Here is a 24740-nt window from a genome sequence, read left to right on the forward strand (position 1 = left end):
ATTATGCACTTATAGTCAGAATTTTTGAGACACTATCTAAAAAAGTATTACATTTAACATCATTTGTTTCCGATTATTAACGTACACTTTAAGAATTAAAAAGAAAAGTTATTATTTCGAAAATTACTTAATTTATACTAACAAACCGCTGAAGTATATATATAATATTTAATTAATATAAATAGCTAATTTTTAACTATGTTAATAATTTTAATGCCTAATTAAGTATTAAAACTAAGATGTACAATTATCTTGTCCTGGGTTTGTTGCCTTAAAAACCAACAAAAAATCATATTTACCATAAAAAACACCCATAAATAGAATCAGCCGAAGTAGTTGTGTAAACAATCTTTATGATGAACATACTCAAATAAATTTTTATCAATGAACAAAATGAATGGAACTGAGAATGTTAACAATAACTCTTCTGAACAAAATAGAGATCCTGAAACTAACATAGATAGGGAACATGAAAGAATTTTAAATGAGATAGAAACTACAGACACAGCGTTTATTGGGGCATCTCTAAGGTACTCTTTGAAATTTTAAACTCTGTTCAACACTTGATCCCTTAACAAAAATATTTCAAATAAAGTATTATAATTTTTTAAATTGCTTCTATAAAAAACTAACTTAAGTGAGATAAAATATTTATACAAATTTTAATGAATTACTAACTTTTACCAGTTCAAGTGCTATACTTTCAAGCTCCTACACTGTTTTTTAATTTGTATTTTATATCAGAAAGTTATTTTAATTTGTTAAAAATATAATTTTGTCTTATCTAAACATTTGATAGTTTTAGTAAGTAGGTTTAATAAAAACAAATTATATTATTATTGTTTCAAAGTAAATACTATGAAGTTGTTTAGTAATGGTTTTATTTTTGTTAATTCTAACTACAAAACATAAAAGTATTTTCTACTGTACTAAATATTAATATGCAGTTAATTTAAAAATAACTATGCCCATTAACTAAGTTCAAAATTTTTATATTGGTATTCCATGTTTTTAATTAGAGTTATTTTTTTTTTTTTTTTAAGATTCTTTAAGTACTAAAACGTTTTTTACTAGTGAGAGTTTTGTTGTTAACAGGGTTGCCACACACTTAAACTAACTAGGGCTGACTTAAACTTGTTGGATTTATTATCATTTTGTTAACATATATTTTTTCAAATTCTCAGGTTAGTTTATATAAATTTAATGTTATTTATCTTGTATACTGAACTTTAGATTTAACTTGTTTTTATTTACTTGTCATTAACCCAGGCTAGTTTGATGTAACTAAAGATTAATAAAGTGTAATTTTTTTTTATCTATAAGATATAATATTTGAACTATTTTTAATTTCATATTATAAAACATTGAAAAACATGAATTACTACTACTTTATTCTTTACTAAACTTTGTAGTTTTCAAAACTAAACAAATATTAAAAATGAAAAGTTAATTATAGTTACTAGTCAAACTAGCTCCAACTGTTTTCTTAAATTTTTGTATCTTTAAACTGTTTTAATAGTTACAAAAAATATAAAAACCAATAAAAAAAAGTCAGTATAAACTCTTAAAATATCTTACTTTATAAAGTCAGTGAGTTTCATATGAAATACCACAAAATACTATAGTTTTGCTGTTGTTAACAATACATGATTAAAATTATAGAATTTGTGCTTTTTACTATATAATTATACCACTTAAACTTATAAACTGCAAAATTGTAATCTCAAAAATATTTTGTTAAACAATCAATCAAACTTCATTGAATTTCTTATATTGCAAACATGATATTAGTTTTAAAACAAATAAAAAGCTTATTAACTTAGTTTTTGTTCTAAACTGTTTGTAAAACATAACATGATTATAATAAACTTAAAAATTAAGTATATGTTGTTAAGAATATAAATTTACAATTTGTCAGGGTTCGTGCCGTCAGGCTAAATCAGTTTTTTTGAAAAATGTCAGGCTAAATCAGTTTTTTTTATTTAAAAATTTGAGAATCTCAGTTTTTCTCAGTTCAAATGCTTGAAAGTTTTTGATTAAAAAAAAATTGAGAAATCTTCTTAAGATCGAATTGAGTTGTGAATTTATTTCTAAATAAAGATTTAGTTATTAAAAACAAAATCAGTCAGTATTTGTAAAAATAAATGCTTAAAACCTTTTGTTGAATCTCTAAAAACTTTTTAAAAATAATCCTTATTTTGTTTTGAGTAGGTTATATACATTATAATTATGAAAATTCATAAAAAAATACAGTTTAAACATTACAGTTTAGTTCAACAACTTAGCTGTTTGTTTGAATTTGTTTACATCAGCTATGTTTTTCAGAGCTTAGTTGGTTGAACTATTTTAATTTATAGTTTAAAGGCATTATATCAAATACTTTTAAGATTAGAACTCTTAGCAGTTTATTCTTACATTTTACTGTTTGTTTAAAGTTATTAGAGATATTCACAACACTAAAACTTAGCTATAAGATATAAGTACTAAGTTTTGTGGGAGTACAAATTTTAGGTACAATTCATTTTTCTTTACAAGAACAAAATATTAAAGGTGTTTTATTAATTTAAGTATAAGCTTTTTAAATCTGATATGACATCAACAATCACTGTATTTATTTAGATTTTAGGAATTGTAATTATGTATAAATTTTAAGTATTATTCAAAATACTATAATGATTTTTTTTTACTTATTTTAATACTTGTGTAAGTGTTTTATTTTAAAATTTAATAAAATATAACAATGCACATCGTTTTATTATAAATCTTCTGGTTATAATGTTTTTACTTAGTGCCTAATTAAGTTGAACAATTGTGTTTAGTAATATATATTAAGTTTTTACACTAGTAATAGATTAGATTTAAGACTTATTTTAAAACTTTCACTGAATTTGTTATGTTAAGGGCATAGGGGGTTCAATCACCTTATTCACAATTTAGTCTTATTTTAATGAGTTGTAACTAAGCTATGAGTTGCTTTTTGCAGACTTTTAAGCTCAAAATATATTTGAGATAAAGCTGGTTTAAGTCAAAGACTACAATAGTACTAATCAAAACCACCCAATACCTAAGATGACTTCTAAAGGCGATTCCTTACTTTGAAAAAATTTCAGGCTAAATTGGTCTCAGTCAGGCTAAATGAAAAAAGTTTTGCGCACAAACCTTGATTTGTTTAACTTTAAAGTTAAACTTTTCAGTCTTTCATTGTTAATTTCCCTATTTATAATTTTACTATTTATAACAAATCAGAAAGATTTTAACATGAAGTCATGATTTCAAAACAGTTTACAGTGTTAAAAAACTTAAATTAATTGGTGAATTTTGTTTTCTTCTGAGATTAAACAGGTTTATTAACTTTTATCCAGCCTCATTAAACAGTGAACTACATTAGTTAGAGAGTTGTTGAAATTTATAACTGTTTTGTTATTTTTTCAATATATGAAACATTTTTAAAGGTAGTAAAAATACTTTAGTATTGTTATCTGTATCAAAAAAAAACTGTTTTAAGTTATATAAACTACAACAACTCAATACTTATAAAGTAGTCAAAAATTAAATAGTGTTTTTTAACGTGTTACATATGTATCAAGAGTTATGTATACAACTTCAAGTCTATTATAAGCTAGTATGTATTAAAAGCACAGTTGCCACTTTTTTAAGTTGTCATAGACTTCCTGGACAATTGCTTATTTAAAACTTTTTCTGGATATAATTAAAAATAAATTAAAAAACACTGAATTTCCCTGACTTTTACTACTTTTGTCAAGTGTTTGACCATTTTTTAGTTACATTTAATATTTTTTAATTTTTGTAATTCTTTTTTTAATTATTAAAATTCATAAGTAATGATCTTTCTTATAATATAAGGAACATTTCCTAAAAAATTGAAGAAGATTGCTTGAAAAATGAAGGAGATAGATTAATAGTGATTTTTTAAATTTCCGAGGAAATCAACCCTAAAAAGTTTGCGGTCTATACGTTTGTATCCGAAGCATTTTACAAAAAACAAAATATCTCAAAATTTAAATGATATTTTTTGAATTTTATAAAAACTTGCTTGTAGTTTGTACTCAAAGCTTTCATATAAAAGCCATAAAAATTTTTTGTAAAAAAAAGTGTTAACCCCCCTATGGCCTTAACTGATTTTTTATTGTGCTTATTTTATGTCTAGTTCAAAAGATTACCGTAGTTGTAACTCAAGGGTCAGAAAGCTGTGGTCTAAATTATTTTTTAACTAAAAAATACCTTAAAAAAATAAAAGTAAAGTTTGTTTGGTAAAAATTTATAACTAATCTCTTAGTTTGATAGTTAGTTTTTTTTTTGTGTTTTATTATTAATTATTTAATCAGATTCAAGTAATACTTTTATACTGATTACTAAAAATATTTTAAATAACTCTGGCCCCCAAAAAAATATCAAAAAATTTAGCTGCATCCTACAAAAGGATGCTGATACCTTTTGTAATTTAATTTTTTAATTTTTAGTGACTAAAAATAAGATAAAATCCTTTGAAGCATTCAAAAAGCCTATGGATCTTATCCTAGATTGTTTTATACAAAAAAGCCACTCTTGCACTTTGTTTAAAACTGTTTAAAAAAAATATTTTCATTGTATTTATATAGATACTGTAAACTAAAAAAAACATTTGTTAGTTAAAAGCAAATTTAATTCTATAAAAATTAATGTAAAATCTGTGACAAAGAAAGGACAAGATATCAATAAATGAGCTGCAAATAATATAAATTAAACTGTAGGTTAATTCACTGGTTTGTTAACTTTTAAAAGTATGTGCACAGCACAGTAAATAAGGTAAAGTCTTGTGTATACCTGAATGGTGAGTAAATACATTAGAATTATTTTTTGTATTCCTAATTATATTCAGCCAAATAAAACTTTAAAGTCTAACATTGTAACATAGTAAAAAAAGAAGATTAATTTTTTTATAAAAACATTCAGGTGCTTTATCAATAAAAAGTTATTAAAATCAATTAAGGCCATAGGGGGGGAGGGTAAAAGCCATTTTTTGACCAAAAATAACATATAGACTTATATTATAGTAAATTTCATAATCTTTCAGATGCTTTTTTTTAGATTTTAGAAATATTAAGTAACTTTTTTTTTTATGACCGGTTATATAAAGGGTTGTCTTTATAAAGGGTATATAAAGGGTAACTTTAAAGCCGTTTTTCTCAAGTTTTTAAAAACGGGCTTTAAAATCTATCTTCTCCTTCATTTTTCAAGCAATCTTCTTCAAATTTTCAGGAAATGTTCCTTACATTATGAGAAAAAAACGTTATTTGTGAATTTAAAAAAAAAAAAAAATTATGACAAAAATAAAAATAAAAAAGTGATTTTTTATCAAAATATTTTTTTTTTTCAAAAAAAAGGTATTTTTACTTGAAATTTTTTAAAGTCACAAATAACGTTTTTTTTGTTATTGTATAAAGAATAGACTGTAAAAGTTTGAAGAGGATTGCTTAAAAAATGAAGGAGGAGATAGATTTTGAATGCATTAGTCTTTTTTTGCCGTTTTAGTTTTTCCTTCCCCATAAGGAACCTGTTATGCGGCCCGACTTTGGCCGGTCATATCTCAAAAACTAATTCGAATTTTTAAAAACGGTAAAAAGCAACTTGAAGCTTAGTAAAAACTCTATAAAATAAGATCAACTTGTAAAAAACATGGCCTACCCCCCTATGGCCTTAATTTAGTTGTATTTTTTATTTTAGCGGGAAACTTAATAGTTCTAAGACAAGTTTAGTTAATTCTGTTGAATTCAAATGTGTTTGATCAACTTGAAATGTTGAAAACTCAAGAAGTTCATAGATTAAACTTGTCTTAATGTACCACTATTGTTTACAGTTTATCAAAAAAAACATTTCTATATAATCTATTAGAATTGTCAAATGATTGAATTGTTTATTTATTATCAAAATTTATTGTTTTGCATTTTTGAATATTGCCAACAACTACCGTGTTGATCTGGTAGACCCAAACAATAAGCTACTCTTAAAGACATATTTTCAAGCACTTCTTATTCTAAGTAATTTTTTATTGTACTGATCTTGTTTTTGTTTAACTGAAATTAATTTATTTTAATCATGATTTATGTAGTTATCAATTGCACTATCTGTTATTTTTGTTAAATATATGAATATACTATGTTTATTAATACTTTTGTAACAATTGTTTTTATTTTTAGTTTGTATTCATTGAATAATTTTCATTTTTAAAAGTGTTGTTTTTATCGTTAGTTTTAGGTATAATTGTTTATGATATAAAAAAATGCATTTTGAAAATAAGTTTTTCAACTATATGTTGCCTTCTTAACCTAAATGTGTACTGGATAACACAAATTTAGCTTTGATTCGTTTACATATTGTGCTGTACACTTTAAAAAACAATGACTTTAAAATTAAGTTTAAATGTAGTTTTTACCTACAGAGCTGTTTATGAAGGAAATGACCATCAAAACTTTCTCACACGCCTGGATTCAAGAATAAAACAGCATGACAGGGACATTGAAAAAATGTGCAATTTTCACTACCAAGGTTTTATTGAATCAATCACTGAACTTATAAATGTAAGAGGAGATGCAGAAAAATTAAAGGTATTTGTTTGAAAATTATATATTTGATTGTTTTATGGTTTTTACACTATATTTGATTTAACACAGAAAAATCTATTAGAGCATTTTAGCCAAAAATAACATTTTGTGGAATATGTTTTTCAGTCTATTTTTTAACTTTTGAATTTTATACTTAGTTTTTAAATATTTGTTTAATATTTTATTGTGATAGTCTGATAAGTTGTTTTTTTTGCAGCAATTTTATTTTTATTTAAGTATTTTTAACAAACTTTGGTGGTTTAATAAATTCAATGCATTAAGTTTGCAATTTTAAATCTTAAAAACTAGTTTCAAAGTTTTAAAGGCTTTAAATATAAATTTGAAATTAGTTTTTTTTTTGTTATATATTCCTTAACATTGCACACTTAAATTCCAAAACCATACCATTTCCAAGTTTTGACAAAAAAAAAAAAAAATTGAAATAATTGCAGAGTCAAACTCTTCAAATAAACAAAGATCTCCATGAGTCAGGCAAAGAGGTCATGCTTAGGAATGACGACCTCATACAAACGAGAATTCGGCAAAAAAACTTAAACTCGGCAGTTGAAAGCCTCACTGCCTGCCTTCCTGTGTTAAGAATGTATGGAAAAGTTTGTGAACAAATGAAAGAAGAAAGGTTATGCTATTTCGATTTAGTTTTTTACATTGAATATATTTATAGTTTTGTTATTGTAATTGTTTTGTTTATATTGTTTTTATGAAGTAAAAATTATTAAAACTAAATGAATTATCTAATTTAGGAAAAAATGTATTAAAAATTTTGTGAATGCAGGTACTACGCAGCATTAAAGTCGTTGGAACAACTAGAAGTATCTTACTTGCCACAAATACACAAGTATAGGTTTTGTCAAATAATGGAGAAAAACATTCCTACTATCAGAGACACAATTAGAGAAAAGTCCAAAAAGCTACTTAATGACTTTTTAGAAAACGTTCGGGAAAACTCAAGCAAAATAGGAAAAGTAGCAATGAAGCAGGTAACTTTAAAATTTAAATTATTTTCAAACTCATTTTAAATTAAAATACCAATTTAAAGTACATTTTTATTGAATTTTATTATTTATTGTTATTGTCATGTTAAATGTACTTGTTTTCACTTCTAAGTTTAAAGTTAAGTATTTCTATGAGTGGTATTCAAATTTTATTAAAACAAGATTATAACTGAAAGGTGGAAGAAGAAAGAGACTTGGATGAAAAAGTCCAAGAAGCCGATGAACTTTATTTGAAGTTGGAAAAAGACGCAAAACTTCGTAACGAAGCTGCCAACAAGGCTCTAAATCCACAGGCTGCAAAGAATAATCCATTTGGCAACACAGAAGAAACTGCCACCAACGGAACTGACAACCCCTTTGAAGACAATCATAAACCTTCTAATCCTTTCGGAGACGATGAGGAGGACATAGATGAAAATAATCCTTTCGCCAACGAAGACGATTTGGTTGAGTCCGAACAGCCCGTTGACAATAACAGACAAGCAAATGGCTTGTCTCCTACAGATACATCTGAGGTTGGTATAAAATTTGTTGGTTTTGAGAGTTTCACTTTTTTTATAAAATCAAGTTTTTGAAGTAACAATTTGTTTTGTTTACGCCTATTTTTATGAAAATCTGTGTTTTTTAAATTAAGTTTTTTGTGTAGAAAATTTTTTAAGTATTTTTAGAATGTTTACACTAATTGTGTAAGTTCATAAAGAGTATAATTTAGATTTTAAATTTTTTAAGAGTTTGTAATCTTTAGATTTAGTTCTGGCAATGTAAGAAATTTGTACTTATATATGTATATATATATATATAAAGCTGTTAAATGATTAGAAAGTTGTAAATTATTTCAAATGTTTTCATAAGTTAATATAAAATATACCTTTTAAAATTAGGCTATGCAAACTTTTGGTATTTTAAAGAAAAGGTCTAAAAAAGTTTTTCAAAATAAACTTTCTGAGGAGGCTTATAAGTGGAAAAAAATTAGACATTGGAAATTAATGAGAATAGAGGCTGTTAGTCAAAAAAATTGGGCAATTTAAAACAAAAAATAATTATTGAAATATGTGTGTGTTAATTTTGAAAAGCGTTTATTCATGAATTGAAAATTCTTAAAATTTTACCTAATTACAATAACAAACAATTTAAATTAATTGAATTCAAGTTGTTTTGCAAATATGTGTGTTTGTTAAAAAAATAAAAACTAAACAAACCATTTTAAGGTGAAATTTTGAAAGTAATTTTACTAAGTTTTTGCACTTTTTAGATTTGAATGATCGTTTCAAGTTAATATTAAATTAAAATTTTAATGGAAGTTAACTAAAAAACAACCTTTTCAAATTATTTTGTACTAGTTTGGCATTTGTATTTTTTAAGTATTTAAAAGTTATGATAATACTTAAATGCAAAAGTAAAGTCCTATGAACTTACATTAAACTACATTTTTATTTCAAATTTAGTATCTTTGTTTTTGTTTTGAATTCTCGATAAAAGTTACATATTTACTGATAATTTACTATAAGCAACACATATTTAAGTTATAGTTATTTCAATTAAAATTAAAAAAAAGTAAATTTTATTGTTAGGTGGTTTGCTAACAATTGTATTTTTATCTGTTTCAGTTTTTCTTTTTAATTAAAGTATATAACAAAAAATGACTTTATTTATTTTTAAATTTCAATTGACCTACTAAATACTCTATTTAGGTTTTATTCTTACTTAGAAATATTTTTGCGTGTTAAAGTTTTCAAAAGTTTAAAAAAATAATTTATTTTAGTATATCAAAAACAAGATTCTCAGTAGCTTACTTCATTTGATAACTAAGCATTTTGGTTGAGCTAAGTTGATTTTTTGTTTTTACTCCTTATTATCTACTATAAATTTACATCTGAGATCATGCCGTATGTTCATATAATTTAAAAAAATCCAACTTGAAATCATTAGATGAATTTTTGTAATTATTCAACATTTTTGCGGTCAACTAAAACAGCCAGCCGAGTCGTTCGCTCGATTTCAAAGCAAGTGTTACGTAACAATCACAACAGGACTTGTCCGCCTCCGACATCGTCGACTTCTCGCCGGTGTACAAGTGCCTGCACATATTCGGGCTGATCGGGTCGCGCCACTGGTTCGAGGACTACTACCGGAAGCAGCGGCACAAGCAGGTGCAGCTGATACTGGAGAAAAGCACCGGTCACCTGGGAAGCGTCGAGTCTTACAAGAAGATGTTCCACGAAATCGTCGGGTTGGTAACAATTTTAAATCAATTTGTTGGAATATTGTTGTTGGATGTTATTTTATTGTTAAAAGATTTTTCAATAAATAAAAGTTTGTTTTTGGAGAAGTTTGTCTTAAACTGTGCAAATTTTTTAAGTTGTTTTTATTTGTAACAATGTTTAGTTTGTAAACTTTTAATACTTTTCAAAATTTAATTTAATATAAACTGAGTTTGAATTTCATAAAATAGTTATTTTTTAATCGAGAAAATGTGATAATTTCATTAAACTGTAAACTGACTGCTCAAATTATTCATCATGTATAATTTATAGATTTTTCGTAGTTGAAGACCACATTTTTCACACTGCACAAAATTTAGTTACACAAAAACACATAGACGGACTTTGGGACCAAGTTTTGTTGCACCTGCTTAACAAGCTAGCACCTAGCCAGGTAATACTCTGAAATTAATTCACAAGCCTATCTAGATTATGCAAAGTATATGAATGCATCACTGCCATTACAGCATAAATCATTATGTGTGTATTTTAATGTGTTGTTTATGTTTCATTTCCTGTTTTACGCTGCAAAAATTGCTTTATCCTGCAAAAAAAGTAACACTGTTTATTAGTTTTGTAAGCTTATTAACTGTTTAATTTTTTTTTGTAGATAAAGTTTCCTGATGCTCCATCGATGATGAAGGTGAAAAACATTATTGTTGTGTTTGCAGACACCTTGAAGGTAATAAATAACTGTAATAAAGATGTTGAATGTAGAGAAATTGGTTAACATTATAACTTGCAAATATGTGTAAAAGAGTTTTCTAAAAACTTCAGTTTAATTAATAAAGTATTTCAAAATTGTCAACTTTTGAAAAATTAAATGATGTTTATAAATTATTTTTTATAACAAAAATTTAAAGTTTGTTAATTCTGCATATAAAAATATTTTTAGTGAAATATATATACTAAACATGCATAAATATAGTAATCCTGTAATTAATTATTACACAATAAAAATAATTCACAAAAAGTATAAATCAGTAGATTTAACTCTTAACTTTATAAAAAGTACTTGTATCATGTATGACAAACCATCGTAGTAAGTTTAGTTGAACAACTTAAACTTCTACATTTTCGTTTCGACGATTTAAACCAGGGTTTCCCAAACTCATTTACTAAATCGCCCCCTTTTCAGTAATTTGAAAAAAAAATCGCCCCCCACGATTTTACAAAGTAGTTTTTCTTTTGAGTACAAACTTTTGAGCTAAAAAAATTGTGTTCGAAATGTAATTTAGTCTGGTTTCTTATGCACGCACTTTTGTGTTCAAAGTAGTTTACAGGCCTAGAGAAAATAATTTACAGTTATTTTCTTAGAAGCCCAGTAAGGTGTATTAAAATACTTTATTGTTAAAAAGCCTTGTGTAATCTGTAATCAATTCTGTTTAAATATGAACTGTTTTGAAATTAATGAAACTTTTAGGTCAGTGGTGGACAAATTTTGTAGTCAGCAATTAATATTTATTAAAAAATCTTTTCTAGTTTTAACTCGTTAAAGAAATGTAATTGCAGGCTGCATGATTTTAAAAAATAACAAATAAGAAAGTTAAAAAAAATTGAGCAAAATTGTAATAAAATTTTTTAGTATTATTGTGATCTAGGAAATACTATTGTGAACTGAAAACGAAATGAAAGCGTATTTTAAAATATTAAGTATCAAAAAACTATATTTTATTTATTTTGCACAAGTAGTTTTTAATTTACTTAGCGGGTCGAAATTCGACTGGATCTGTGACTGGATCTGAGCCGTACGTTACCCATCTGAAATCTTAACTGAAACCTGACATTATAATAATATCTCATATAACAATTTTCGGACATTTAGAAGTTAATACCAAGTAACTTTAAGCCGCACAAAATATTTAAAATATTTTATAAATAGGCATATTCTAAAATAACTATACCAGAGATTAAAAAACTATAAAAAGAAGAACAGTTTATTTTACACATAGAAAAATAAAAAATAAAAATAATCTCTGATCTACTTTGAGGAAGTTTGACCGACTAGTTGATTATCTCACATGAAAAGTGGTTTCATCAACAGCATCAGTTAATGCAGTAAATTTATTAATTTCAATGCTAAGATATATTGTAAGCAAGTTAGTTGTAAAGTTAAAAATTTAATCTTAAACTTTTTAAACTATTTGTTTCGTAGTAGAATACCATGAAATAGTATTTGACTTGGAATAATCTTTAGGGAACAAAACCTTAATTCTAACAATTTTTTTTCTCTATTTAAATTCACAAAAAAATCCAATGTTTTACAGTTAATTCTGTGAACAGAAAGTAATCAACTAAAAAAAACTTTTAACTAGGTTAAAATTTTGTTTTGTAACTGTAGCAGTCTTTTTGATGGCTTATTTAATTCTGTTTTATTTTTTTTTCTAGCTATTAGTCTATAATAATTTGATAGAGGAAAAATTGAAAAAACTAAAAACTAGTGTTAAAGTATTAAAATAAACTAAGTATGTTCTAATTGCTAATATATATCTTGAATTAGGATAAAACAAAAAACAGTTGAATTAATAGTTTAAAACTCCTTATATAATAATAAACGTTTAAAAAATAATCAAGTTTGAAAATAAAATTGAGTTTAAGAAACTTTTAAATGAAAAAATAGAAGTCATTTTAAATAGAGACCTCAAATTTATAATCTTATAAAACAAAAAAACATTTTAAAGATAAAAACTTTAATGGTTATCAAAATTTTGCAATCAGATAATAGTGATATAAGTTATATACAGATTAAACAAGTAAAAACAGAAACCTGTCAAATAAAGGTCTTTCAAACAAATATTTAAAACACTATGCTATAAAAACTTTTAGTACAATGTAAAAAGACGAATATGAACTACAAAATTAACCAGGTCAAAACAAAACTATTAACAACTTTAAAACATAAACCATTTAATAAATATAGTAAACTTCCGCTTGAGTTTGCACTTTGAAAAAAATCAAATAGTGCAAACTCAAAAAAATCTTCCCATATATTTTTTTAAGGACGAATTTCAATATGTTATATGTAAAAATGTTATGAATAAACATGAAATCCACTAAAACATAAAACAAACTTTCATTAAAAAAAAAGATCAATATAAGCTATTAAATACTATATATATTTTGTTTTATTAATATTTAGTTAGTAATAGACTTTACTTTAGTTAAATTCAAAAAATGTAAATTTGCACTTTTTTTGGGTAAAAAGTGCGAACTCAAGAGGAAGTCTACCGTAATTAATATTTATTAGGCATTATGCAAACCTGTCGTAGAATAAATATCTTAATAAAGTTGTTATTATAAAAAGACTATTTAAATACAATACAAACCAGTTTAAATAAAAAATATTTCAAAAGATCAATTAAAATTAAAAAACTTTCTTAAAATAATGTCTGCTACTGAAGTCTAATATAATGTGAAGGATGAGGTTCATGACTACTTGCAAGTTTTTCTAATCTGATTCTTAATCGGTAAAATAGAGCCTTAAGTCACCTCCTTTATAATATCTAGATTAAATCTTTTGCTCAAGATGTTTATAATTGAACTGAAAGCTTTCTCAACAACATAGCTAGAAGGAAAAGCAATAAACAACAATCTAAATTCCTCTCAAATGATTGGGTACTTTTGCCTTAGTTTTTATTGAGTCCAAAAGCTTTCATATCGTTCTTTGGAAGAATTTACTTTAAGTTCTAGGTTAATTTGCAACTCTGAGAAGGTTTCCTGTAAGTCGTTTACTTCAAAAGTATCTGCCTCGAAGGGATCCATATTTTTATCTATATGATAGCTTTTTTGTTTCAAATCTAAATTTTACTACTTAATATGTTAAAATTAATAAAAATTTTCAGATTTTTTCCAGGTTTTTTTTGCCTAAATTGTCAAATTCCAGGTTTTTCCAGGTTTCTAGGTAAATTGGCAACCCTATATAGTTTTATTTCCTAGTCTAACTTAAGGACTTTTCAAAAAACAACTGGAAATATCATGAGGTGATAGTTTAATAATAAATAACATAGATTTATATAAAACCATTTATGATCCCAAATAACATATATGCTAGGTTATAAAATATTAAGAAGGATTCCAATCGTCTATGATCTATGTAATTGTTAAATAAGGAAATATATTAATGAAAATATAGTTTTTACTTGTAAGTAGGAGTCATAAGCACTTGATTTTTTTTCTATTTTTTACATAAATAAAATAAACTTTTTTGTTTAAGTTTTACCTCAGGGTCAAATAATTTTGAGCAAGCTAAAATTAGTAAAACAGCAAGAAAAAAAGTAAAATCTTATGACAGCCCAATATTTAAAATCGCCCCCTTTTCGCCCCCTTACTAGTTATCGCCCACCCTTTCGCCCCCTTACTAATTATCGCCCCCCGAATTATTAAAATCGCCCCCAGGGGATACTTTGGGAAACCTTGATTTACTTGGGGAAACCCCAGGGGATACTTTGGGAAACCTTGATTTAAACACAAAACTTTAAATTTTAATTGCACCAAAACAGGCGTACGGCTTCTCAGTGGAGCGGTTGTTCGGCCTGCTTATGGAGATGCGGGACACGTACGGTGAGATGATGCTGAAGCTGTGGCAGGAAAGGTTCGAGCAAGTCTTCAACGAGGACAACTACACGCCCATTTACCTCGAGTCTCTGCAGGACATCGACGAAACTCTACGCGCCTTTCCTTACGGTTTGTTGTTTTCATGTTTTGTTAGTTGAAATTTTGAACTACTTTTTTTTGTAATTGTTTTCTAATTATGCTATAATTTGAGAAGTGCACATTAAAAATATTGATATTATAGTATTTTTTTAGTTTGAATATACTAAAAGTATTTTAAGACTGTTAAAGAAATGTTATGTTTTATAAAGTAATCATGTTTTTTTAAGATGAAAATAATTAAATAAATTGAAAAATTAATTTAATGTTAAGTATAAAAATCTACAGATTTTGAGGGATCCGTATATCCAAAAACTTTACCATTTTCACTTTTTGTACCAAAAATTTACAATGAAATAAAAGAGTTTATTCTAGCCTGTCTTAAATACTGTGAAGATCTACATTTGAGGTTTGTTCTTTGACTTGTTTGAATACTTTTTGTAATTTTTATAATTTGAATACTTTTAATTACTATTTATAATGAATTTACAGTTCAACTGAAGTCGACGACATGATAAGAAAATCAACAAATCTTTTACTAACAAGGACTTTAGCTTCTGGTCTTAAAACTTTGGTTCAAAAGCCTTCCTTAGGACTTATTCAGGTATTTTTTTAACTAGTTTTCGCTTGTTTAAAACTAAATCATATAATTACAATAAACAAGTTATTATCTTCTCGCAAAACACTAATAAATTAAGTGCTACAAGCACAAGTAAGTAAACGTTTGGATTTTATATTAATATTAAAGATAATTTGTTATTTCTTTCTAACTATGAGCTGAAAAAATTTGGTTACTCAAGTAACCCTCATCTAAACATCCTTGTATTAGAATATTGAAGCACAACTTAAACAGCTGGTGCAAATAACCGTGAACACGACGTGCCTGGAAAGCGCGTGCCCTCACGTTGAAGAGTACATGAGGCAGATTACGGGGGTGCAGGGCGGGCAGACGGCCCATTCCGCCAAGCTGGTCAGCCTGTCCACTTTCAAGGACGCCAGAAACGAAACTGAATCACAGGTGGGACACATTTTTTTTAATAATTTACAACAGGGTTGCCACTAATTCAAGCTAGTTTGATTTTTTTTCAGATTATTTTAAAATATCAGGATTGATTGTTTAAAGTGTTTTTGCAAAACTAAAGCTTTTTTTTCTGAATATGAGCTAGTTTTTATATAAACTTCAAAGTCAACGTTAATTCTAAATCTAAAACATTTAGTTAATGAGAATAAATCAAATTTATATTATCATGTTTTTTAAAATTTTCCACTTTAATTATTAAAATGTTTCAGTTTTTGGCTTTTACTACTTTTTATTTTCAAATTTTCATAAACTTAGGCTGACTTATACTCGTTTTTGGTCACTCAGGCTGACTTTTTTATTTTTATGGCAACCCAAATCCTTGGTTAAAGTACTTACTATTTTAGTTTGAAAAACATTTAACTTGTTATTATTTTAGTTGACTGACCTGTTTTAGTAATATAGATTGTTTATGGTTGTGTACTAAAATCTGTTTTATTTTAACTTAAAAATATAATTTTTTAGAAATACTATATTTCAGTAAAATGGGAAATTTTAATTTGTTTTAAGATCATTTACATATTTTTTCAAATATAATAATATAAATAAATTAAAAAAAAAAAGTTTGAAGGTATCCAAAGTAGAAAAAAACATACTTAAGCTACATTAAGTTTAGTACACTAAATTATTTTTTTTAACATGAGTTATAACTTATAAAAATACTAGTTAGATGATGTGACCAAGAATTTTGATATTTTTAAATAACCTTTTAACAATTTTGATATAATAAATAACTATTCAGAATATAAGATTAAGCGTTTGCTAATAAAGATCCTAGCGAGACAAGTTTACGGGAATATATAATAATAACAAATTCAAACAGTACTCTTTCTTTATTACACTAACACATGTTTCTGTAATAAAATATAAAATGTTAAATCCGACTGTTATAAAACTATATAATATTTCACACAGAAACATGTGTTAGTGTAATAACGAAAGAGTACTGTTTAAATTTGTTATTGTGATATAATAAATAGTAAGTTTTAGCATTAAGAAGCTCAAAAAAAGTTGCTTTAAAATTGTGTTGACGGTAGTAATAGTATTTTAGCAATATTTTTTTTGTGGGTAAACAAGAAAGTAATAATTTTCTAGACTTTATATGTTTTGTAGTATTTTGATATTTCTTAAAAAGAAACAACATTTCAGAACACGCTTGGAGAAAGAAATACTTGTGTTTTATTGTGTTTGTAAATTTTAAATTAAATGCCTTTTAAACAAGTAAGAAGTGAACACAGAACTTTACATAGTTAAAAACAAACACTTACTTATTAAAAGACACAACAATCTTAATTATCTAAAGTAAAACAGTTGTTGCACTAATTTTATATATAAAAAGAACTCTTAGATAGTAAACAGTTGTTTAACAGCTTGCACAACTAATCACAACTAGGCTGCGAAAGACCAGCTCTGTGTAGTTGGTTACTTTTTTCAATAGAAACTTACACATAAGTCTTTAAACCTACTAATACATAGTCAAAACACAAAATTTTAAAAGTTAAAATTTAGCTATATAATCACAAAAAATATTTTTTAATAAAAAAAAAAGTAAACTAAACAAAACACAAAGCACATCTAAATTATTTTCCTTTTCTTTTTTTTCACAAGATAATTCCTAATTTTTTCGCATATTTTTAAATAAATTTTTTTGTAAACGTAATTTGAAAATCTTCAAGCTTAAAACGGTATTATTAATATTATTAATAATCTAAATGTTCTTTACTATAAATCCAAACTCAACCAGATTTTGTGAATACTTTTATTATACCTAATTAAATGCTTTTTACCAATCATATGAGAAGAACTTTGAAGAAAATGTACAGGTTGCAGTAGAATAAAACAAAACTTAAGCAATAAAGCATTTAAATTATATTAATTGATTGATATTTTAATTTAAGAATAACACTTTTAAAAAAATATATATTACCTTACTTCTAAACATGTTCAACAAAGACGTACTTTCAAAAACCTCATATAAAATCTAAAAAATCCTTAAAAAACTTAAAAAAAACTTAAAAGAATTTCATAAAGCCTTTTTCAAACAACCTTTAGCAACCCTGTAGAATTTTTTTTTAAAGAAACTAAGCCCAACATTTTTCACAAAGTATACAACGTATTGTATTGGTAGAGCCTCGCTCTAAATCAAAACACATCAACACAGATATACGAGAAGTTGAACGGGAAGATAGACGAGTTCTTTGATCTTGCCGAGTACAATTGGGAAATGGGAGAGGCGGAGGGATCGGCGTCCAGGTACCTCGTCGATCTCATCAGGTTCCTGAGGACTCAGTTCATCGTCTTCACTAATCTGCCCGTTTGTTTGCTTGTAAAATTTTGTGTTGAAGCCTTTTCTATTAAACTATTGCGCTGTATTAAAGTATAAACTTTAAAATTTTATACTAAATAAATCCCACTTATTTTAAAGTATACTCTATAAAATAAATGTATGTTTAGTTTTTAATTACAATGTAAGTTAAAGGCCAATCAACAAAAACGAATTGTTTTAGTCCTTTTTAAGTTTTTCTATTTGTTTTCGCTATGTTTTTTACGATGAGTATGTAAAATGTTTCATTGATGTTAATTGTAGGTTTTTGAGATTTTGTAACGACAAACTAGGATTTATTTATTGAATAGTAAAAAAGTAAGCAGTTATACATATCAACTTTATAAATTTTTTCTACACTAGGCCTGCTGAAAGTAAGTTGAGTAAGCAGGTTTAGATTATAATTAAAAATTTTAATGTTTGCTGATTTTAAAAGATAAAATCACCTTCCATGTTTATAATAGTTGTTAGTGAGACAAGTTATGGTTTTTTTTAGTTATTGAAAGGAAGATATCTGCTTTACATTGTTGCAGCTAAAGTATTATTTTCTAATATTTTGACATTAATTTCCAAAGTATCAATTTTAAATATCTTACTGACAATTTTTTAATTAATTATTTCAAAGGTATATTTTCTAATAATAGTTAGCCTCCTTTTTTATATGGCAATATTATTGTTAAATTAAAAGTTTATTTTTAATTTAATGATTAAAAAGGTTGATTAAAACTATTTGCTTGTGTATCAGTAGGTAACTGTAAATTTGAAACCGTAACTAGTCGATCTTTTAATTTAATTTTTATTTATGTAGCATAGAGATTTTGCTACTTCCTGCTTTTTTGCAACTTTTGTAGCATAAGCGCAAGCAACATGTTAATTTTTATTTTATTGTTTAAATTATCAAAGTAAATACTTTAAAACTAGCTTTACACTTATGTTTAAAATAAACTGTATAATCAGTAGCTTGTTTACTAAGGTTAGTTTAAAGATTGACCTTTTAAAAACTCTTTTCTACTAATGCAATGCATTGTCTTTTAAAAAAAGTGTTTCATTGATTGTATTTAAGTGTTAAATGTCCAAACCAAAATATTTTTTTATTAAACAAAGCTATAAAATAACTTCTGAAATTAAAAAAAGAAAAGGTTCTTAACTCAGAAGCTAGATCAAGTTAAACATTTAAACTACATTCAATTTGCAGTGTCAAAAACAGAAAGACACCTGTTTCGGCTTTTTACAGTATTTGTTAAAGTAACAAGTTTTTTTAAAGTACAATTGTTAGTACACAATATTTTATTGAATTCTGGCAAATCTTTTGCTGTATAACTGTTTTATAAAGTAGAACTAATCAGCGTTTACGAATCAACATGTATATTGTAAAAAGCACCTCTTTAATTGCTAGTACTTTTATTATCTACTTATCCAATTATTTACCAAATTTAAAAATATTTTTCGGAATTTTTCCATCTTACATAAAATTTATAAATAGAATATCAAGCAAATATGAAAAGTAATTTTTTTTAACAACCAACACAGGAGAACGTGGCGCAAACGGCGTGCATGTCGGCGTGCAAGCACATAAGCAGCAGGCTGGCGCAGATACTGTTGGACCCGACCGTGAAGAGCATCACCATGAACGCGTTGCAGCAGTTCAACCTGGACGTCGTGCAGTGCGAACGTCTGTTGTTGTTTTTGAATTACAAGCTTTTATTTTACAAGTTTTGCAGTGAGTAAAACGTAAAGTTAAAGTTGCTTTTGATTATACAGAATTCAAATGAAGTTTACTATTTTAAGGAGTTTTTGCTATCAATGTTGGTATTCTTTTTGTTTAAAACATTATACGATTATGAATTCAAACACACTTTTAGTTTTAGACACAAAAAAATTTTTAATCACTAAATTTTACAGTTTTATACATAATTGCATATAATTCTGTTTTGACAAACATTCAAACGTTTAAAGATTTCGCCAACTCGGAGCCGGTGCCGGGGTTCGTGGAGGAAACGTTGGAGCTGACCTTCGTCGAGATCCGGCAGCTCCTCGACCTGATCCTCACGTGGGACTGGACGTCCTACTTTGCGGATTACGGCACCGCCAAGAGCAAGTACTTGAGAGTGAACCCGTCGCGAGCACTCAACGTGTTTGAAAAGTTGGTTGAAAGTGTTTTGTTGTGGAGTGTTTGAAAATTAAATTGGGATAAATTAATTTTGATTGAGTTATCGGTTTGAAGTTAATCTTATTGTAGTTTAAAGTATTTAATCTATGAGTTTAACGTTTACGAAATGAAATTGTTTTATACTTCTTTAAATTATAGTCATGTACAACTAATTAAGACTACATATCATTGCAACAAAATTGTTTTAGATCGGTTAAAAGCTGTTGAAGAATATATTATTAAAATAAAAGAACTTCACGGTTTATTAAATATTTATGATACACCAGTAGTCATAAAAAGCATTCTTTGTCATATGCCATTGAAATAAAAAAAAACTAGATAGAAAAAATTTAAATATTTCAAAGTCTTGTGCTCAAAACTTCTAAATTTTAAGATATACTTACGTAATAAATAAATATAAATGAAAATGATGACTAAAAAGGAATTAAAAAAAAATATCAACAGGGTGCCATAGAACTTGAAATTTGAGAAGTTTTGAAAACAGACCTTGAAAAACCTGTAATTTAAAAAAAAATATGTAAATAATAATATTTTGATTAAATAAAAAACATCTATCATACTAAATAATTTTTTTGTATCAATCAGAACTTTATTTGTTATAAAACACATTTAAAGTTGTATTACAGTATCTTTTAAATAATTCTATACTGCTTATACAGTTTAATTTAAATACAGTTACTCTAAATTTAATTTTATACTAAAAATGGGCAAAAAATCTTGTACTTTTAAAAACCTGAAAAAAATCATAAAACTTGAATTTTTTTTTTTTAACTTATTTTATAAACCCTGAAATGATTTATATATTTGTATTAAAATCACCGGTGCTTGTGGTATTCCTATTTTCCTCTTTGATTTTTATATATAAAACATTAAAGTATACTTACTTACACACTAAATACGTTTACAGGTTTGTAACAGAAATGTTTTACTTCGTTTTTAGTATTTCAATCTGCAATATTTTTCTTACCAAACACTGTCATTCAACAGGATAAAGCAGGACAAATCGGGACCGAAGGCGATACTGTCGTCGTTCATGGGCAACAACCAGAAGAAGAAGGTGAACGACCAGGTCTACAAGCGCCTCAGGTCCCTCGTGTCCGGTTCGTTGCTTTCGTGAGCAATTTTTAATTTTCCAAACTCATTTTGTTTTTCAAATTCGAGCTTTTTTATGTAATTTCCATAAAAAAGTAAGGTCTGGTCATGAGTCAATATATATTTTTGTGGCAACGAAAAATAATATTTGCTTTGTTTGTATTATTTTTGAATCCTGTTTAACACTCATCCCGACTAAAAAACCTGATCAGTTTAACACGTTTTATATGCTGCCCGAGGGAATTTTTGTTTTTAAGTTTTCGCAATTACCAGTTTCTAATTTATTTTGTAGTTTATTGAAAAAACTTGATTGTATAAAAGTTTCAGCTTGAATTTTTAACAAAAGTTTAGCAGCAGATGCCTAGCACTTTTTGCCTAATACTACTTTTTTTTATTCACTTTTTAACTACCTTTTAATGCTTATTAACAGACTGGTTCAAATAAGTTGCATGATCGACAAAGCTCATAAAATTCTTATTATCAAACTTTAACTATGTAAAAAGTATTATGTTTAACAAATGTTTTAAAATTTTGGTACTAATTTGCTTTTCTTTAATATTTTAAGTTAAATATAATTATCATTTTTCTCATAATGATCAATAAATCAAACTTTTTTTGCTTTGTTCCTTTTAATTTGTTTTATAGTTAGAATTAGATATTATAGAATTATATGCTTTCTTTTGCGCATAGCTTTTTCTTGCTTTATTTATTAACTGTATACTCTCAGCATGATATGATTACTGAATACTTGCAATAATACTGAAAATTCTGTTGATTAAAAAAGTTACTACAAGTACTTTTTTAGGCTAGTATACCTAAAGGTATGTCTGATTTACATATTTGCATAACTTTTTTACATGTTACTTTTAAATTAAATTGTTAAAACTTAACTTTTTGATTAATTGATAATATGTTTTGGTAAGATGGGTTAGGGACAATTGAATAAAAAAAACGCTTTACAAAACTTTTCTGACTCATCAAATATGCAAATCAGACTGACCTTAAATTATACTTTCCCTTTTTTATATTTCATATAGACAATTTTTGTTTGTTGTTTTAATTTTTTTATTTTTAGATAACTTTTTTTAATGATTTTTTTTTGCTTTATTGTATAAACAATAAGCAATCAGTTTCTCATCATTTTTTTAAAATTTTTGTTTAGAAGTAACTTGATTTATAACTTTAGCATAGATTTATAAAAAATATAAAATCTGTAGATGATTTAAAAACAAGTTTTTTAAATACAGAATTCAAAAATTTTTTTGATAAAAAACTGTTTATTATATACTATTTGTTGAAAGTCATATTTTATTAGTCTGATTCTTTTGTTAGTTGCTACATCCACTTTAGCTTTTTATTATGCACTAATAAATAAAACTAATAAAAAATGAGTGGTTTTTATGATAGCCCTTGATAATTTGCATGGCTTTGTAGTTAATTATGAAGTGAAAAGTTTGATAATTTACTCACCTAACTCATCAATACTGTTTTAAGAATTTTGTGGATAGGATACTTAATATACCAGATTTATTTCATTTATATTTTAGATGGTTGAAAATTTTTTTTTTTTCTTTAATTACGTTTTTGTTTACATGAACCACAGCTCGATATTTTGAATATTGTATAAAGTTTGAAATATATTAAGTGTAAATATGTACTAGATTAAACTAAGCATTAAACAAAGCTACAATAAAAACTGAAAAAATACAAGTTACATAATAAACTAGACAGTTTTAAATATTATTTTTTATTATATAATTATTTTAAATTTTACTTGAGTTTTGATATAGGTTAAAAACAGTTAATAGGATAAATAATTTGATCACTAAAGTATAAAATGTTTAGTAAAATTAAAGGTTTAAGTTTTTTTTTTTTTAAACTTAAACACTTTTAATACTACAAGCTAATTGTTCACTGCTACAGAGTGAGTTATGTAAGCTATTAGCATGCCTAAACTTTTAATTACAATAATTATCAATATTAACATAAACCGAAACAATTGTTCAATTTCAAAATGTTTTAACTTTAATTTCCATAACTTGCATGCTGTTTGCAAAAAAGCTTGCTCAAATTTTTCAATTGCTACAAACGCAACGGTCCACTCAAATTCGACCAATCAAATGACAGAGAGCGCTTACGACCAAGTGGAGAATGACGAGCCGGAACAAGGCAACGGCGGGAGGTGGTCCAGGTTCCTCAACAACATCAACGAAATCAGAAAGTCGTGATAAACTGTTTCACATCCACAGTATATGTTTTCGTTTTAATTATGTTTCTACTAGTCTTTTTTAGCTTCCTGAAAATCATACTTTACTTTGAAGCCTTTTTTTTTCTACGTGTTCGATCTAGCTTTAGACTTAAAGTGTGGATGGCGTTTTTCTGACTTATTTATATTGCTGTTGTCTAGACAGGTCTATGTATATTTTGTATTTTTTTTTTTTTAGTTCGTCTCCAATAAAGTTACTGGCAATCACAGCAACCATTGTATGTTTTACATTATTTTTAATATATTTTACTTATCTGCGTTAACAGAAGTTATTATTAAGTTACAAGAATTACTCGGTCAGCATACAAAAACCTGCACTAACTATTGCACGCGATACAAATTCAAATTTTCTAATTAAAACTATAATCACGTCATAAATGCACAGATTGGAGTCTATTGTGCGTGCCTTACGAAAAGTGGTCTGAGAATAAACGACGCTCATTCGACATGATGGTTTGATTAGCTCTAAGAAAAATATACTTTTTTTACACACAAACACACAATGACCTATGCTCCGTTTGTTTGTAGGTGTATTAGTACTGCCAAGATTCTGAATCAGTTTCAATGTTTGCAACTAATATGTATTTGGTCCTGAAATCTCAAGTTGCTTTTATCGTTGTGTGAAAATGTGCTATGTAACCACAACCTATTGTTGCAATTTATTTGTTTAGTTGATTTTTAGCTTGCTTTAAAAAGTTTATCCCAATCTTTTTGAAAAAACAAAATATATTTGGTGATTTTATTAATGTGTAGTTATACATTTTAAGCTTTAATCTTATTTTTAAAAAATATTTTGTTTTAAATACCCATAATTCTAATAATTTTTTTGCTTATGTTTAAAATAGAAAAAAAAAACCTTATAGCAAATGCCATATCATAGAAAAGTTAAAAAAAAAACTAAATCCACTTAAGTTTATTTTTGGTTTTCTAAAAAAAGTTGAGTTATAAAAATAACTAATAAACTTTTAATTACACTTCTGTATAGAGTATAAATTGTTTGAAAATTGCTTTTTTTAGTACGAAATTAATTATTTTAAGTTTAGTTTCTTATACTCTAAAATCTAACGAATAACTTAATGTACTATTTTAATCAATACTAATTTACTTAAAAAAAACTCAATTTTTTGTATTAATAATAATTCTTTAATCTATGTAAATTATTCTAGTTTATAACTTTTTATGAATTAGTTTTATGTCTTTATAAAAATCAATTTTTATCGAATTCTTTTAACATGATTAAGATAAGTTATAGATTCTAGTTGGTCGGTTTTAGTATAAATTTGGA

At 26.0% G+C, this 24740-nt stretch overlaps 1 protein-coding gene across 4 annotated transcripts in view; it reads left to right on the forward strand.

Annotated features, from left to right (window-relative positions):
- Positions 1–24412, forward strand: part of LOC145845227 (exocyst complex component 6B-like) — a 30488-nt gene extending 6076 nt beyond the window's left edge. Inside the window, exons 5-21 of one of the 4 annotated variants that reach the window (XM_082952660.1) lie at positions 6440–6605; positions 7055–7239; positions 7396–7600; positions 7792–8130; positions 9646–9845; positions 10150–10270; positions 10487–10558; positions 14376–14559; positions 14815–14935; positions 15019–15130; positions 15380–15544; positions 17766–17918; positions 19458–19599; positions 19884–20070; positions 21085–21197; positions 23841–23908; positions 23984–24412. In XM_082952660.1, the coding sequence (XP_082808786.1) occupies positions 6440–6605; positions 7055–7239; positions 7396–7600; positions 7792–8130; positions 9646–9845; positions 10150–10270; positions 10487–10558; positions 14376–14559; positions 14815–14935; positions 15019–15130; positions 15380–15544; positions 17766–17918; positions 19458–19599; positions 19884–20070; positions 21085–21197; positions 23841–23908; positions 23984–23992 (2542 nt within the window). In that variant the 3' untranslated portion in view covers positions 23993–24412. Of the gene's footprint in view, positions 1–352; positions 531–6439; positions 6606–7054; positions 7240–7395; positions 7601–7791; positions 8131–9645; positions 9846–10149; positions 10271–10486; positions 10559–14375; positions 14560–14814; positions 14936–15018; positions 15131–15379; positions 15545–17765; positions 17919–19457; positions 19600–19883; positions 20071–21084; positions 21198–23316; positions 23663–23840 lie in introns of those variants that run through there. The other 3 variants (XM_082952675.1, XM_082952667.1, XM_082952652.1) reach the window with 3 other exon arrangements.
- Positions 24413–24740: the final 328 nt, after the last annotated feature.

The sequence above is a fragment of the Thalia democratica genome, chromosome 1 (genome assembly GCF_965202585.1).
Source record: "Thalia democratica chromosome 1, ktThaDemo2.hap1.1, whole genome shotgun sequence".
Classification (NCBI taxonomy): domain Eukaryota; kingdom Metazoa; phylum Chordata; class Thaliacea; order Salpida; family Salpidae; genus Thalia; species Thalia democratica.